Source organism: Myxine glutinosa, chromosome 1 (assembly GCF_964187855.1).
Source record: "Myxine glutinosa chromosome 1, kmMyxGlut1.1, whole genome shotgun sequence".
Taxonomy (NCBI): Eukaryota; Metazoa; Chordata; class Myxini; order Myxiniformes; family Myxinidae; genus Myxine; species Myxine glutinosa.
The window spans coordinates 322428704-322444087 of NC_136261.1; the positions used below are offsets into that span (position 1 = coordinate 322428704).

General features: G+C 46.3%; 1 protein-coding gene across 3 annotated transcripts in view; it reads left to right on the forward strand.

The window, feature by feature from the left end:
- The window catches only part of LOC137411246 (sperm flagellar protein 2), a 135346-nt gene extending 120704 nt beyond the window's left edge, over positions 1-14642 (forward strand). For all 3 annotated transcript variants that reach the window (XM_068096630.2, XM_078769699.1, XM_078769700.1), the window contains one exon: positions 14306-14642. In XM_068096630.2, the coding sequence (XP_067952731.2) occupies positions 14306-14359 (54 nt within the window). In that variant the 3' untranslated portion in view covers positions 14360-14642. The remainder of the gene's footprint in view (positions 1-14305) is intronic.
- The last annotated feature ends 742 nt before the right edge of the window (positions 14643-15384 follow it).

Here is a 15384-nt window from a genome sequence, read left to right on the forward strand (position 1 = left end):
TCCCTCAACATTCTGCCTCACTCTTCCCCTCCTCAAATAACAACTCACTGCGCCTCACCCAATCACCATCAAACCTTTTGTCCGCCCCTTTCTTCCCTTTCTCCAAGCTATTCTGAAATCTCTGACACACCTTCAACAGCTCTCCCTACCTCTTCCTCCTCTTCCACATCTTACCCTACCGCTCCCCCCCCCCTGTTCTGTATCCGATGCTCCCCCTTCCTCTTCTTTAACAGTATGGACCTCAAACATCCGGGGCCTTCGCTCAAACTTGACTGATCTCTCCATACAGGTTGCTTCTGACAAACCAGACGTGATCTGCTTAACAGAAACTTTCCTCCTTCATGATGTCTCTGATTCCTTGGTATCTCTCCCAGGTTACTCCCTCCTCCGGTATGATAGACCTGAGCCTCGTGCTGGACGGGGGGGTTGCTATCTTTATAAAAAAACTCTCTTCCTCACTCGCCCTGCACTGCCCTCTCTCCACCTCACCCCCAAGAAATACCTTTGGCTACGGCTTCCCCTTCGCTCCCACCTTTTGTTCATATGTGTGTTGTACCGTCCACCAAACTGTCCTGGAAGTCCTTGGTGTCCTTGTATTTTATACTTCTCCCACCCACCCCCCCCCCTTCCCACGCCTCCTCCCCCCAAGCCCTCTCCCTCCCACACATCTCCCTGCTCTTAAATGTTGTGTGCTCTCAAGTGTTTGTGTGCTTCCCCTTCTCTTGTCTTCCGCTCCCTCTTTTTATATATTTTGTTTGTCTGGTTGTTTTGTTTGTTAAGTAAATGTCAGCTCTTTCACGAGCCTCGATTCAGTATACAAAAAAAAAAAAAAAAAAAGGGTGCCCGGAGGGCGTGAATGGTGTTGGTGTCCTGTTTTCTGATGAGTTTCTAGATAGTGTGGTGAGTGTGACGAGAGTTTGTGATAGGTTGATGATGGTGAAAATCATGATTGGAAAGCTCTTGGTGAACGTCATCTCGGGATATGCTCCGCAGGTTGGTCGGAGCTATGAAGAGAAGGACAAGTTCTGGTGTGCGATAGAGAAGCTGATGGAAAACGTGAAAGATGAGGAAGTTGTTGTCTTAGGAGGAGACCTAAATGGACATGTGGGAAGGAGTATGGACGGTTTTGAGGGAGTTCATGGGGGTTACGGATATGGTGTGAGAAATGGAGAAGGTGAAAGGATTTTGGAGTTTGCTGATGGAGCTGATTTGTTGATTTGCAATACTCAGTTCCAGAAAGAGGATAATAAGCTTGTTACATACACGTCAGGTGGGCCGACGACAACCGTTGACTACCTGATGGTGCGTAGGCGAGATAGGGGTCACCTCCGGGACACAAAGGTGATCCCGGGGGAGGAGGCTGTTTCACAGCACCACTTGGTTGTTTGCGACATAAGGGTGAAATGTGCGAGGAGAGCTCGGCGGGTGAAGTACCAACCGAGAATGAAGGTGTGGAGGTTGAAAGAGGTGACAGTATGGGAGGCATTAAAAGAGAGGCTGAGTAAGGTAGAGGATGATGTGGTTGAGCTTGAAAGTGGTTGGATGTCAATGAAAGATGGTCTGTTGGGAGCCGTTGGTGAGGTATGTGGATGGACAAAAGGACCACCGAGGCACTCGGAAACATGGTGGTGGGATGATGAAGTTGGAAAGAGGATTGACGAGAAGAGGAAGAAGTTCAAGGAGTGGCAGAAGGCGAAGGGTATGGGAGCAGAAAAAGCAGAGCATAGAAGTTATAAGGCAGCCAAGAAGGCTGCAAAGAAAGAGGTAGCAAAGGCGCTGGAGGCATGTAGGAAAATGTTCGGAGAACGCTTGGATTTGAAAGAGGGTCAGAGAGCGGTATTCAGGATTGCAAAGCAGATAGCGAAAGAGAGGTGTGATGTGATGGGGGTGAGTTGCCTGAACGATGAAGTGGGACAAATCGTTGTGGACCCAGATGGAATTAAAGGAAGATGGAAAAGATATATGGAAATGCTGTTGAATACAGAGAATGAATGGGATGGCAACATAGAGAGTAACCCTCTCTATCCTACATCGTGTTTTGCTTGGCTCTCAGTTTTTCCCTTCTACACCGAACGTGATACTCTCTGTCTAACGTTTTAAATCCCCACCCCACCCCACTCCCCCCCCCCCCCCAAAAAACAACAACAACAACAAAAAAAAACATTTATTTTTCCTTTCTCCACGTGTGCCGTTGTCTCATCCTGTACTTTCTGTCCAGGTGTATCCCGGTGCTTTTCGCCCCGCCCCCATTATCTCCTTGCCATCCACCTTTTGCCCTGTTCATGTGACTCGTGGTGGTCCCTCTCGGCCCTCCCCCCGTTGGTATTTTGTGCATATAAGATTGTTCACGGTTCTGTTTAAATATTATTTTAAATATGTTTAACCTTTCCACTTCAGTGGTTTATTCAGTGGTATATTACAACACGCTATTTTTCTTCCTATTTAAAAGGCTTTTCTCAATTTCCTCTCCAACTCATTCCACGTCAAAAAAAAGAAATTCAATATCTTATACGTCTCCCTCACTACATGGTCTAAATTCACATTCATTCCATCCCTCCTCCATCGTTCTAAATCGGATTGCTAACTTGAAAATCACAACAAACCCAATTTGTTATCAATGTTCGTCTTTCATTAATCATCCACTTTCTAAACTCCCCTCTTGCCCCTCCCCTCCAAATCCCCCCCTTGCACCTACACTCCTAAACTCCCCCCTTTCCCCTCCACTCTTAAACTCCCCCCTTGCCCCTCCACTCCTCAACTCCCCCCCTGCCCTTCCCCTCCTAAAGTCCCCCCTTTCCCCTCCCCTCCAAATCCCCCCCCTTGCCCCTCCACTCCTGAACTCCCCCCTTGCCCTTCCCCTCATAAACTCCTCCCTTGCCCGTCCCCTCCAAATCCCCCCCTTGCCCCCACACTCCTAAACTCCCCCCTTGCCCCTCCCCTCCTAAACTCCCCCCTTGCCCCTCCCCTCCTAAACTCCCGCCTCACTCCTCCCCTTCAAAACTCCCCCCCAACTCCTCCCATTCAAATCTCCCCCCATACCATTCCTCTCAAATTCTCCCTCCTCCCCCCTCCTCAAAGTTGCCTCCTCCCCACCTCGTCTCCCTTCTATCTCATGCCTCCACCCCCCCAACCTTCTACTTTCCTCTGCCCCCCCTCAAACAACCCCTCACTGTGCCTCATTCCATCACCATCAAACCTTTCGTCCTCCTCATCCTTCCCTTTCTTGTAACTCTTCTGTAATCTCTGACACACTATCAACTGCTCTCCCTACCTCCCCCTCTCATCCTTCATCTTACCCTACTCCTCCCCTCCCCTGTCCTGTACCCGATGCTCCCCCTCTCTCTTCTTTAACGGTATGGACCTCAAACATCCGGGGCCTTTGCTCAAACCTGACTGATCTCTCCATACAGGTTGCTTCTGACAATCCAGACTTGATCTGCTTAACAGAGACTTTCCTCCTTCAAGATGTCTCTGATTCCTCAATATCTCTTCCTGGTTACTCCCTCTTCCGGTATAATAGACCTGAGCCTCGTCCTGGTGGTGGGGTGGCTATCTTTATCAAAAACTCTCTTCCTCACTCTCCTTGCACTGCCCTCTCTCCTCCTCACCCCCAGGAGTACCTCTGGCTACGGCTTCCTCTCCGCTCCCACCTTTTGTTCATATGTGTTCTGTACCGTCCCCCAAACAGTGATGACTCAATTTACATTTCACTCTCTGACAACATGGACCAACTTCTATCAACTCATACAAACTCTCTCTTCCTCACCACATGAGCTCCTCACCACATACAAGGCTTTCATCCGCAGCTCAATGAAGTACTGCTCTCCCCTCTGGGCTGGTGCTCCTGCCTCACACCTAGCTCGGCTTCACGCTGTTGAAACCAAAGCTTTCAGAATCATTGGAATCTCCCGCGATGAAGCTATCTCTGAGGGCCTTTCACTCACTCACCGCAGGCGGGTAGGTGGTCTTTCTGTCTTCTACCGACTCCTCTCTGGCCTTGCTCCCCCAGCTCTCTCTGTGCTCTGTCCCCCAAATATTCCTACAGGTCGCACAAGATCTGCCAGCAAGCCTCTGATGGTTAAACTGCCGAAATCTCGGCTCTCTGCTCACCTTCACTCCTTCATTCCTCTTTTCTCCCGCCTCTGGAACAAACTCCCACACTCCCTTCAATCCCACTCCTCCCTCCAGGTCTTTAAAACAGCTGTTCACCACCATCTCTTATCTTCCCCCATCCAAAACCTTGATCTTTTCTACCCCCACTAATTCACCCCAGATCCACCTTGTTTGTAATTCCAACTTCTTTCCTGGTAGTCCTGGCAGTGTCCATATGTTTTATGCCTCTCCCACCCCCTTTCCCATGCCTCCCCCCCAAAGCCCTCTCCCTCCCACAGATCTCTCGATGTCTCCATGTCTCTCGGTTCCTGCTCTCAAATGTTGTGTTTGTGTCCTTCCTTCCTCTCTCCCCATCCTGTCTACCGCTCCCGATGTTATTTGTTTTATGTGTCGGTTTGTCGGTTATGTGTCGGTTTGTCGGTTTGTCTTTCTGTGTGATAAATGTTCGCTCTTTCACGAGCCTCGATCTTGCATACAAAAACAAAAAAAAAAACAAAAAAAAACCCAGTTTTAGGAACGGCAGAGAAGATAACTGAGAAGGAAGTTGAGGAAGCGATAAAAGCAATGAAGAGTAGAAAAGCCGGAGGGCCGACGTGAGTTGTGGGAGATATGTTGAAGGCAGCAGGAAGTTGGGGTGTGAAGATAATGACAGAGATCTGTAATCTGGTGGTGAAAGAAGGCCGCATTCCAGTGGATTGGGAACTGAGTACCCTCGTCCCTCTACAGCAGCGGTCGGGAACCTATGGCTCGCGAGCCATATATGGCTCTTCCGGTGACGGCATATGGCTCCCAGACAATTTTGAGTTGAAAAAAAAAAAATTTAAAAAAAAAAATCAGTTTGGAACTGATTTTAAAATACTTGTGATATTTCTTAATAATACTGTGTCATTTTAAAGTAAACAGAAATTAGTTTTGAAGATAAATTTCACGGGTCACGGGTCACCCGTGGGTCGGGTCGGGAACCAATGGCTCGCGAGCATGTCCGCGTCATTGTAAAGGTGAAGAAATCAATTTTATCAGATAGCCAACTAGTTTATCCGCTTCAACCCTTGTAACGGAAAAGATGGCGAAAAGAAAAAAAGACGATGATTACCGTGCATTCCAGGCTGCGTGGACAGAGGAATTTGCATTTGGTGAGAGAGCAGGACCTGCGGTATGTCTAATATGCAATGATAAAATTGCATCGATGAAACGGTCAAATATAAAGCGGCACTTCGATACGCACCATGCTTCATTTGCATCGAAATGTCCAGCGGGGGACAGCAGGAAAAGGGCATGCGAGGAGCTACAGCGGAGAGTGCAGACGAGTCAGCAGCAACTACGTGTGTGGACCAAGCAAGGTGACGGGAATTCCGCTAGCTTTGCGGGTGCTTTGGCAATAGTAAGGAATGGAAAGCCATTCACAGATGGCGAGTATGCCAAAACATTCATGCTTGATGTGGCCAATGAACTGTTTGATGACTTCCCAAATAAAGACAAGATATTCAAACGAATAAAAGACATGCCCCTGTCAGCAAGAACTGTGCACGATCGTAGCATCATGATGGCAAATCAAGTCGAGGAAACACAAATTAAGGACATAAACGCCGGGACATACTTTTCTCTCGCGTTAGATGAGTCAACAGACGTTAGCCATCTATCTCAGTGCAGTATAATTGCCAGGTATGCTGCAGGTGACACACTGCGTGAGGAAAGCTTGGCTGTTTTGCCAATGAAAGGGACAACAAGAGGAGAGGATTTATTCACGTCTTTCATGGAGTTTGCTAAAGAAAAAAAACTACCGATGGATAAACTTATTTCTGTCTGTACTGATGGTGCACCCTGTATGTTGGGGAAGAACAAAGGATTTGTAGCGCTTCTCCGTGAACATGAAAAGAGAGCCATCCTAAGTTTTCATTGCATCCTGCACCAGGAGGCGCTTTGCGCTCAGACGTGTGGCCAGGAGCTTGGTGAGGTGATGTCGCTGGTCATTCGAGTGGTCAACTTTATTGTTGCCCGAGCTTTAAATGATCGCCAGTTTAAAGCTCTGTTAGAAGAAGTTGGGAATCATTATCCCGGTCTGCTTTTACACAGCAACGTGCGTTGGTTGTCAAGGGGGAAGGTGCTCAGCCATTTTGCAGCTTGCCTGAGTGAAATCCGGACTTTTCTTGAAATGAAAGGCGTCAAGCATCCTGAGCTAGACAACACTGACTGGCTCCTGCAGTTTCACTATCTCATGGACATAACTGGCCATCTGAACCAGCTCAATGTGAAAATGCAAGGTATTGGAAATACAATCTCATCCCTTCAACAAGCAGTGTTTGCATTTGAAAGCAAGCTGGAAGTCTTTCTCAGGGACATTGAAACAGGTCGTCTTCTGCACTTTGAAAGACTGCAACAATTTAGAGATGCATGCTTAGCAAGTGACTCCACTCAACATCTGGATCTCCAGCAGCTAGCTGGCTTTACGTCCAATCTCCTGCAGTCATTCAAAGCACGTTTTGGAGAATTTCGTGCACGCACTGGTCTTTTCAAGTTCATCACTCATCCACATGAGTGTGCAGTGGACAAAATCGACCTGACATGCATCCCCGGGGTCTCTATCGGAGACTTTGAGCTGGAAGTTGCTGACCTGAAGGCATCAGACATGTGGATGAGTAAGTTCAAGTCACTTAATGGAGAGTTGGAAAGTCTTGCGCGACAGCGAGCAGAGCTGGCGAGGGAACACAAGTGGACAGAAATGAAAAATCTTCAACCTGAAGACCAGCTGATTCTTAAAACTTGGAACGAGCTTCCTGTGACATACCACACAATGCAGCGTGTGAGTATTGCCGTATTGACCATGTTTGGCTCTACATATGCATGTGAGCAGTCATTCTCGCATATGAGGAACATTAAGACCAACCTACGCTCACGTTTAACTGATGGAAGCCTCAACGCCTGCATGAAGCTCAACCTCACCACGTTTGAACCAGACTACAAGGCCATCAGCAAAACCATGCAGCACCAGAAGTCGCATTAAAAGTAAGACATATTTAATTTATTATACGTTAAAAATACTATATGGCTCTCAATGAAATATATTTAGAAATATTTGGCTTTTATGGCTCTCCCAGTCAAAAAGGTTCCTGACCCCTGCTCTACAGTCACGTGAAAAAGTAAGTACACCCCATGTAAAGTTTTGACTTTTTCAACATATTTCAACATACAGCTATTTGATCTTCATTTCAACAATATTGATAGATAACGGTGATATAATATAACAAATATCATGAAACATTTACATTTTGTAGTCCATTGTACAATTTAAATAAACATAAATGCAAATTTAGCCTGTGGAAAAAGTAAGTACACCCCTACATTTATCACTACTTCAAATACCTAAAATTAGAATCAGGTGCACCAGCTCATGTGCAAATGATTAGAACATCGTTAGAGAGGATCTTGGAGGAACCTGTCTTATTTGAACCTCAGACATTTCGTTTGGTTTGCTCTTTGTTGTTGAAGTGTGCGGCGTCACCATGCCTAGATCAAAAGAGCTCTCTGAGACCTTCAGAAAGAAGGGTATCGATGCCAACGAGTCTGGGAAGGGATTTAAAAAGATCTCCAAACAATTTGAAATAAATCATTCGACTGTCCTGAAGAGCATCTACAAGTGGAGAAGATTCCAAACAACTGCCAACTTGTTCAGGCCAGGCCGCCCCATCAAGTTCAGCTCAATAGCAGACCAGAAGATGCTGAAAGAAGTCTCTAAGAACCCCAGAATGTCATCACGGGACCTACAGGTAGCTCTTGCCACTGTTGATGTCAAAGTGCACGAGTCTACCATTAGAAAGAGGCTGCACAAATTTGATCTACATGGGAGGTGTGCCAGGAGGAAACCTTTGCTGTCCAGAAAGAACATCAGGGCAAGACTAAAGTTTGCCAATGAGCACCGAGGCAAAGACCAGCACTTCTGGAACAATGTGCTCTGGACAGATTAGTCAAACGTAGAGCTATTTGGCCACAGTACCAGAAGACATGTTTGGTGAAAACCAAAGACAGCATTTGACCACAAGAAGCTGATACCAACTGTAAAGCATGGTGGTGGAAATATTATGGTTTTGGGCAGCTTTTCTGCATTAGGGCCTGGGCAGCTCACCATCTGAATCCAATATGAATTCTTCATTGTACCAGAGGGTGCTTGAGGATAATGTGAGGCCATCTGTTGGAAAGTTGAAGCTCAACCGAAGGTGGACCTTGTAACATGACAATGACCCTAAACATACCAGTAAATGCACCAAGGAATGGCTGAAAATAAAGAAATGGAGGGTTCTGGAATGGCCAAGTCAATGCCCGGATCTAAATCCCATCGAGATGTTGTGGGGGGATTTGAAACGAGCTGTGCATGCAATTGTGCATGTTGTGCAACAATCTTTTGTTGAATAAATTATTGCAAAGTCAATTTTGTCATTGTTTTTTATTCAATTAGATCACCTTTATCTATAGATACTGTTTAAATGAAGATCAAATATTGATGTGTCCACATATGTTAAAAAGATTTAAAAAACATTTAATGGGGGTGTAAAACACTTTTTCTTACATGCGAAATTTGCATTTATGTTTATTTAAATTATACAATGGACTACAAAATGTAAATGTTTCATGATATTTGTCATATTATATCACCTTTATCTATCAATATTATTGAAATGAAGATCAAATTGCTATATGTGGAAATATGTTGAAAAAGTCAGAACTTTACATGGGGTGTACTTACTTTTTGAAGTGACTGTATACAAGCAGAAAGGTGACTCTGGAGTGTGGCTCGTACCGAGTGATAAAGTTTTTGGAGCATGGAATGAAGGTATTGGAAAGGGTGTTGGAGAGGAGGATAAGGAAGAAGGTGAGGATCAACGAAATGCAGTTTGGATTTATGCCAGGAAGAGGAACGACAGACGCGCTCTTTATTGTGAGGCAATTGCAGAAGAAGTATATGGAGAAGAGGAAGAAGTTGTTTCTTGGTTTTGTTGATCTGGAGAAAGCATTCGATAGGGTTCCACACGAAGTATTGACATGGGCATTGAGGAAGTTAGGAGTGGAGGAATGGTTGATCAGAGTAGTGATGGCAATGTACAAAAGAGCGTGCACAGCTGTAAGGATGAAGGACGGGAACAGTGGTGAGTTTGAGGTGAAGGTGGGAGTGCATCAGGGGTCGGTACTAAGTCCACTACTATTTGTAGCTGTGATGGAGGTGCTGGCTCAGAACGTAAAGGAGGGTTTACCGTGGGAGTTGTTGTATGCAGATGATCTAGTGTTGATTGCGGAAAGTATGGATGGACTGAAGGAAAAGATGAACAAGTGGAAGGAATGTATGGAGACAAAAGGTCTGAAGGTGAATATCGGAAAGACGAAGATGATGGCAAGTGGTAAAGCATGTGGTGAGGTGGAAAGAACTGGGAAGTGGCCATGTGCTGTGTGCAGGAAGGGTGTCGGAGTGAACTCCATTCAATGTGCGCTGAGTGGGTTCATCAAAAATGTAGTGGTCTGAGAGGGTCATTAACCAGTGTGGCAGCTACATTCAAATGTAAGGTGTGCACAGAGGGATCTGCAGATGGAGGAAATGTTGAGTTGGATCTTGGAGACGGCGTCAAGAACATCAGGGCAAGACTTAAGTTTGCCAATGAGCACCGAGGCAAAGACCAGCACTTCTGGAACAATGTGCTCTGGACAGATTAGTCAAACGTAGAGCTATTTGGCCACAGTACCAGAAGACATGTTTGGTGAAAACCAAAGACAGCATTTGACCACAAGAAGCTGATACCAACTGTAAAGCATGGTGGTGGAAATATTATGGTTTTGGGCAGCTTTTCTGCATTAGGGCCTGGGCAGCTCACCATCTGAATCCAATATGAATTCTTCATTGTACCAGAGGGTGCTTGAGGATAATGTGAGGCCATCTGTTGGAAAGTTGAAGCTCAACCGAAGGTGGACCTTGTAACATGACAATGACCCTAAACATACCAGTAAATGCACCAAGGAATGGCTGAAAATAAAGAAATGGAGGGTTCTGGAATGGCCAAGTCAATGCCCGGATCTAAATCCTATCGAGATGTTGTGGGGGGATTTGAAACGAGCTGTGCATGCAATTGTGCATGTTGTGCAACAATCTTTTGTTGAATAAATTATTGCAAAGTCAATTTTGTCATTGTTTTTTATTCAATTAGATCACCTTTATCTATAGATACTGTTTAAATGAAGATCAAATATTGATGTGTCCACATATGTTAAAAAGATTTTAAAAACATTTAATGGGGGTGTAAAACACTTTTTCTTACATGCGAAATTTGCATTTATGTTTATTTAAATTATACAATGGACTACAAAATGTAAATGTTTCATGATATTTGTCATATTATATCACCTTTATCTATCAATATTATTGAAATGAAGATCAAATTGCTATATGTGGAAATATGTTGAAAAAGTCAGAACTTTACATGGGGTGTACTTACTTTTTGAAGTGACTGTATACAAGCAGAAAGGTGACTCTGGAGTGTGGCTCGTACCGAGTGATAAAGTTTTTGGAGCATGGAATGAAGGTATTGGAAAGGGTGTTGGAGAGGAGGATAAGGAAGAAGGTGAGGATCAACGAAATGCAGTTTGGATTTATGCCAGGAAGAGGAACGACAGACGCGCTCTTTATTGTGAGGCAATTGCAGAAGAAGTATATGGAGAAGAGGAAGAAGTTGTTTCTTGGTTTTGTTGATCTGGAGAAAGCATTCGATAGGGTTCCACACGAAGTATTGACATGGGCATTGAGGAAGTTAGGAGTGGAGGAATGGTTGATCAGAGTAGTGATGGCAATGTACAAAAGAGCGTGCACAGCTGTAAGGATGAAGGACGGGAACAGTGGTGAGTTTGAGGTGAAGGTGGGAGTGCATCAGGGGTCGGTACTAAGTCCACTACTATTTGTAGCTGTGATGGAGGTGCTGGCTCAGAACGTAAAGGAGGGTTTACCGTGGGAGTTGTTGTATGCAGATGATCTAGTGTTGATTGCGGAAAGTATGGATGGACTGAAGGAAAAGATGAACAAGTGGAAGGAATGTATGGAGACAAAAGGTCTGAAGGTGAATATCGGAAAGACGAAGATGATGGCAAGTGGTAAAGCATGTGGTGAGGTGGAAAGAACTGGGAAGTGGCCATGTGCTGTGTGCAGGAAGGGTGTCGGAGTGAACTCCATTCAATGTGCGCTGAGTGGGTTCATCAAAAATGTAGTGGTCTGAGAGGGTCATTAACCAGTGTGGCAGCTACATTCAAATGTAAGGTGTGCACAGAGGGATCTGCAGATGGAGGAAATGTTGAGTTGGATCTTGGAGACGGCGTCAAGCTGGAAGGTGTGAAAACATTTTGCTTCCTCGGAGACATGCTGAATGGAGAAGGTGGATCAGACTCGGCAACGGTTGCTGGAGTGAGATGTGCATGGAAGAAGTTTCGGGAACTGAGTGGTGTGCTGATGAGGAGGGGAGTGTCGTTGAAGCTGAAGGGAAAGGTGTATGCTGCATGTGTGAGAAGTGTTATGATTTATGGGAGCGAGACATGGGTAATGAGCGTAGAGCAGCAACGAAGGCTGGAATGAGTGGAAATGTGAATGGTTCGGTGGATGTGTGGAGTATCGTTGAGAGAGAGGAAGACAAATGATGAATTGCGAAAGATGATGGGAATAGGGCCTGTGATTGATGCTGTGAAGAGGAACAGGTTGAGATGGTTTGGTCATGTGTTGAGGAAGGATGAAAGTGACTGGTTGAGAAGAGTGATGGAAATGAATGTAGAAGGAAGTAGAGGATGGGGAAGACCGAGAAAGACTTGGCTGAAGATGGTGGAAGAAGAAATGCGGGCAAGGGGCTTAACAAGGAGAGATGCAGAAAATAGGGCAAAATGGAGAAGATTGTCATGGGGACTGCAAGGCTAATCCCCGCTCTAACAGAGAAAATGGCCTTAAAATGCATGTTGTTTGTTGTTATGTTTGAGGTTAAGGTTTGTGGTTAAAGTAGATTTTTGTGTGTTGTTTCTTTCCTCCCACCGCAGGAACAACGAATTATCATGATTGTAAATATTTGATTGCATGATTGGTAAGGGGATTAGCATGTTAAGGAGAACAGTTAGGAAGCTCCGGCTCACTTCCCACAGCCCTCCTGATTTATTTCATAGGCTAATTAAGTGTGAGACAGTAAGTGTTAAGACTGGAATGGTAGCGCCTGCAGTGAACCTAGCAGGAGCTATGGTTCCAGGGGGAGGGGGGGCTGTGTTATGCCGGGGGGTAAAGGAATATCTAGAGCCAGGTAGATCTGTATAGGTAGGTATCCGACTGTCGTGATAGGGAATCTACCTGTAATAAGTTCTATGTTTAGCCCAGTTTGTCGGTATAAGCTGCATTGGTGTGCCAGCCACAAGGGGGCGGGGCGTGCTAAATAGTGCAGGGATTATGGATAAAGTGCCCTCGTTTGTCGTCCCCCCTGTCACCAACCCTGTGTCCCTTATGGCAACGCATACTCATATAAACACTTAGATAGGTCCTTAGTGCACAACAGTAATTAAATTCCCTCCCCTTACAATGACTGACCGGAAAGACTAGCGGGAAGCAGCTGCATACAACGCCACCATGGCACCAAGCATCGAGCAAGGCTGGAGCCACGCCTAAGGAACGTGTGATTGGTTGGCGCGGAAGGCGCAAACCTTGAGCCAATCAGCGCGGAGGGCGCCAATCCTGTCTTTAGAAGGAGGTTGTTGATTGGGCGGAGAAGGGCCGGTGGCAGCAGAAGGTTCGAGAGACCACAAAGAATCGAGGCTCTGATTGGGAATGCGCCAGAACTGACGTCACACGCGAGGTGACAAAAAGGACTCGCTGGTGGGCATTCGCTCTCTTTTTGCCTCTGTGCTGGACCCGTCATGCTTCGCTCTCTTTTTGCCTGGGTTTATTCACGCTCCTCCCTGCATTCTTGACTGGTGGTCGTTGGTTCATCATCTTTGTGGTGCTTGGAGCGGTGCTCGCTGCTTTCGGTGCTCGGAGCTTTTAGCGGTGCTCGGCCCTTCGCGGTGCTTTTGGTGCTGGGAGTGAGGCTCGGTGCTGTGAGTGGGCGGGACCTCATGTGCGATCGACGAGGAGATTGGAGCGGGCGGGTCGCTCGGAGCGCGCGAGCGAGGCGGACTGAGGGAGCCGCGTTAGACGACAGACACACCGACTACAGACAGATAAGCACGCACCACATCTTACACAAATCCACGATGGACAGTTATTTTATTAATTCATTCCTTTGTCTCGTTTCTGAAGTGAGGTGTGCGGGATCCCGATTTAGGACATTTATTTATCATCGCGTTTCCCTGTCCCAACCTTTATTTCAAATAAATCCTTGTATTATTTTCTCTTCCCTTCCAAAATCTTGTGGTCGTTTTGAGTTCATTTCCTCCAGGTACGCGCTTGCGCTTCTTCCCCTTCATTCTTCCTCCCGTGCTTTTGTAGCCAAATCCCTATTTGATCGTCGCCTCCATTAGAGCGGTTCGGTCCTCCGCGGTCCTACGGTGTTAACCGAAGGGATCGCGCAACAGTATCATTGTTACTGAGGGAGCTGCGCTCCAACGCGAGTCGAAAGAAGTGACGCGACCAAAGACGGAATTTGTCCGAGTTGCTTTATTGAAACAAAACAGCTCAGGTATTCTGACAAAAACCCGTTTATCGGGCAGCAATATATATATACACATTTATGTCGGGAAGTTTGCCCGGCACAAGCTATACCGGGCATGCCCGGGTGTCAAGGGCGAGCCTTGGAAAGGCGAGTCTGGACCTGCCCGGGCGTGTTTGGCTGCGGCCTGGCAAGTCGAGGCTGGGCGTGCCCGGGCGCTCTGGACGAGCACTGGAAAGGCGATAGCGGGCATGCCCGGACGCTCTGGGCGAGCCCTGGAAAGGCGAGAGCGGGCATGCCCGGGAAAGACGAGACCGGGCGTGCCCGGGAGGTTCGGGCGTGCCCGGGAACAGTGAGTCCGGGCATGCCCGGGAGAGGCGCGTCTGGCCGTGTTCTGGCCGGTGCAAGGCGATTGTGTGCATCCAGCGGTAACCACTACATTACCATGTTAAAGTTTGGTTAATCTGAAAAGACCCACTTTGAGATGGATATGAACTTTCATTGCTTTTTTTTTTTGACATGGATTGTTAATTTCATGTTTGCACCTTTCACAGAATTGGAGATCACTACTGCAGGAAAATTCTGAAGATGAAGGATGTGAAAATTAAATGAATATCCAAGAAAAGAAATCCACATGAATTCAACATCATTATTTCATTTCAAAATTCCATAATATATCCTAAAGTTTACAAAAGCTTTAAACTAGCGTGTTGATGCTTATATTGTTTTATTTTTGATTGCTGCTTTGAAATTGAATGTCGAGGCGTCTCATCACAAAAGCTTCCTTGTTTACCGATGCAGTGTATTTTCGATCTGTCCCTTTTGGAATATGATTCAGTTATTACTTTTCAATGTTTTTGTTGCATTAAATTTATGCTGTTCATTTACAAAGTGTTTGGTGCTGAATTTGCTGATGTTTAAAGTGTCACTGTCACTCAAGCTTTTGGGTCTCACTATCTGCCACGATCTTTCCTGGGAAAAGCACATTTCAAATCTGGCCTCCAAAGCCAGTCGCCGACTGGGCATCCTCCGTCTTGCGAAGTCCTTCCTTGGCACACCTGAGCTCCTCACCACATACAAAGCTTTCATCCGCAGCTCAATGGAATACTGTTCTCCCCTCTGGGCAAGTGCTCCTGCCTCACACCTAGCTCGTCTTCACGCTGTTGAAACCAAAGTTTTCAGAATCATTGGAATCTCCCGCGATGAAGCTAACTCTGAGGGCCTTTCACTCACTCACCGCAGGCAGGTTGGTGGTCCTTCTGTCTTCTACCGACTCCTCTCCTGCCTTGCTCCCCCAGCTCTATCTGTGCTCTGTCCCTCAAATACTCCTGCAGGTCGCACAAGATCTGCTAGCAACCCTCTTCTGGTGAAACTGCCAAAATCAAGACCCTCTGCTCACCTTCACTCCTTCATTCCTCTTTTCTCCCGCCTCTGGAACAAACTCCCTCACTCTCTTCAATCCCACTCCTCCCTCCAGGTCTTTAAAACAGCTGTTCACCACCATCTCTCAACTTGCCCCATCCAAAACCTTGATCTTTTCTATCCCCGCTAATTTCACCCCAGATCCACTTTTTTGAAATACCGACTTCTTTCCTGGAAGTCCTTGCAGTGTCCATATGTTTTATACTCCCCC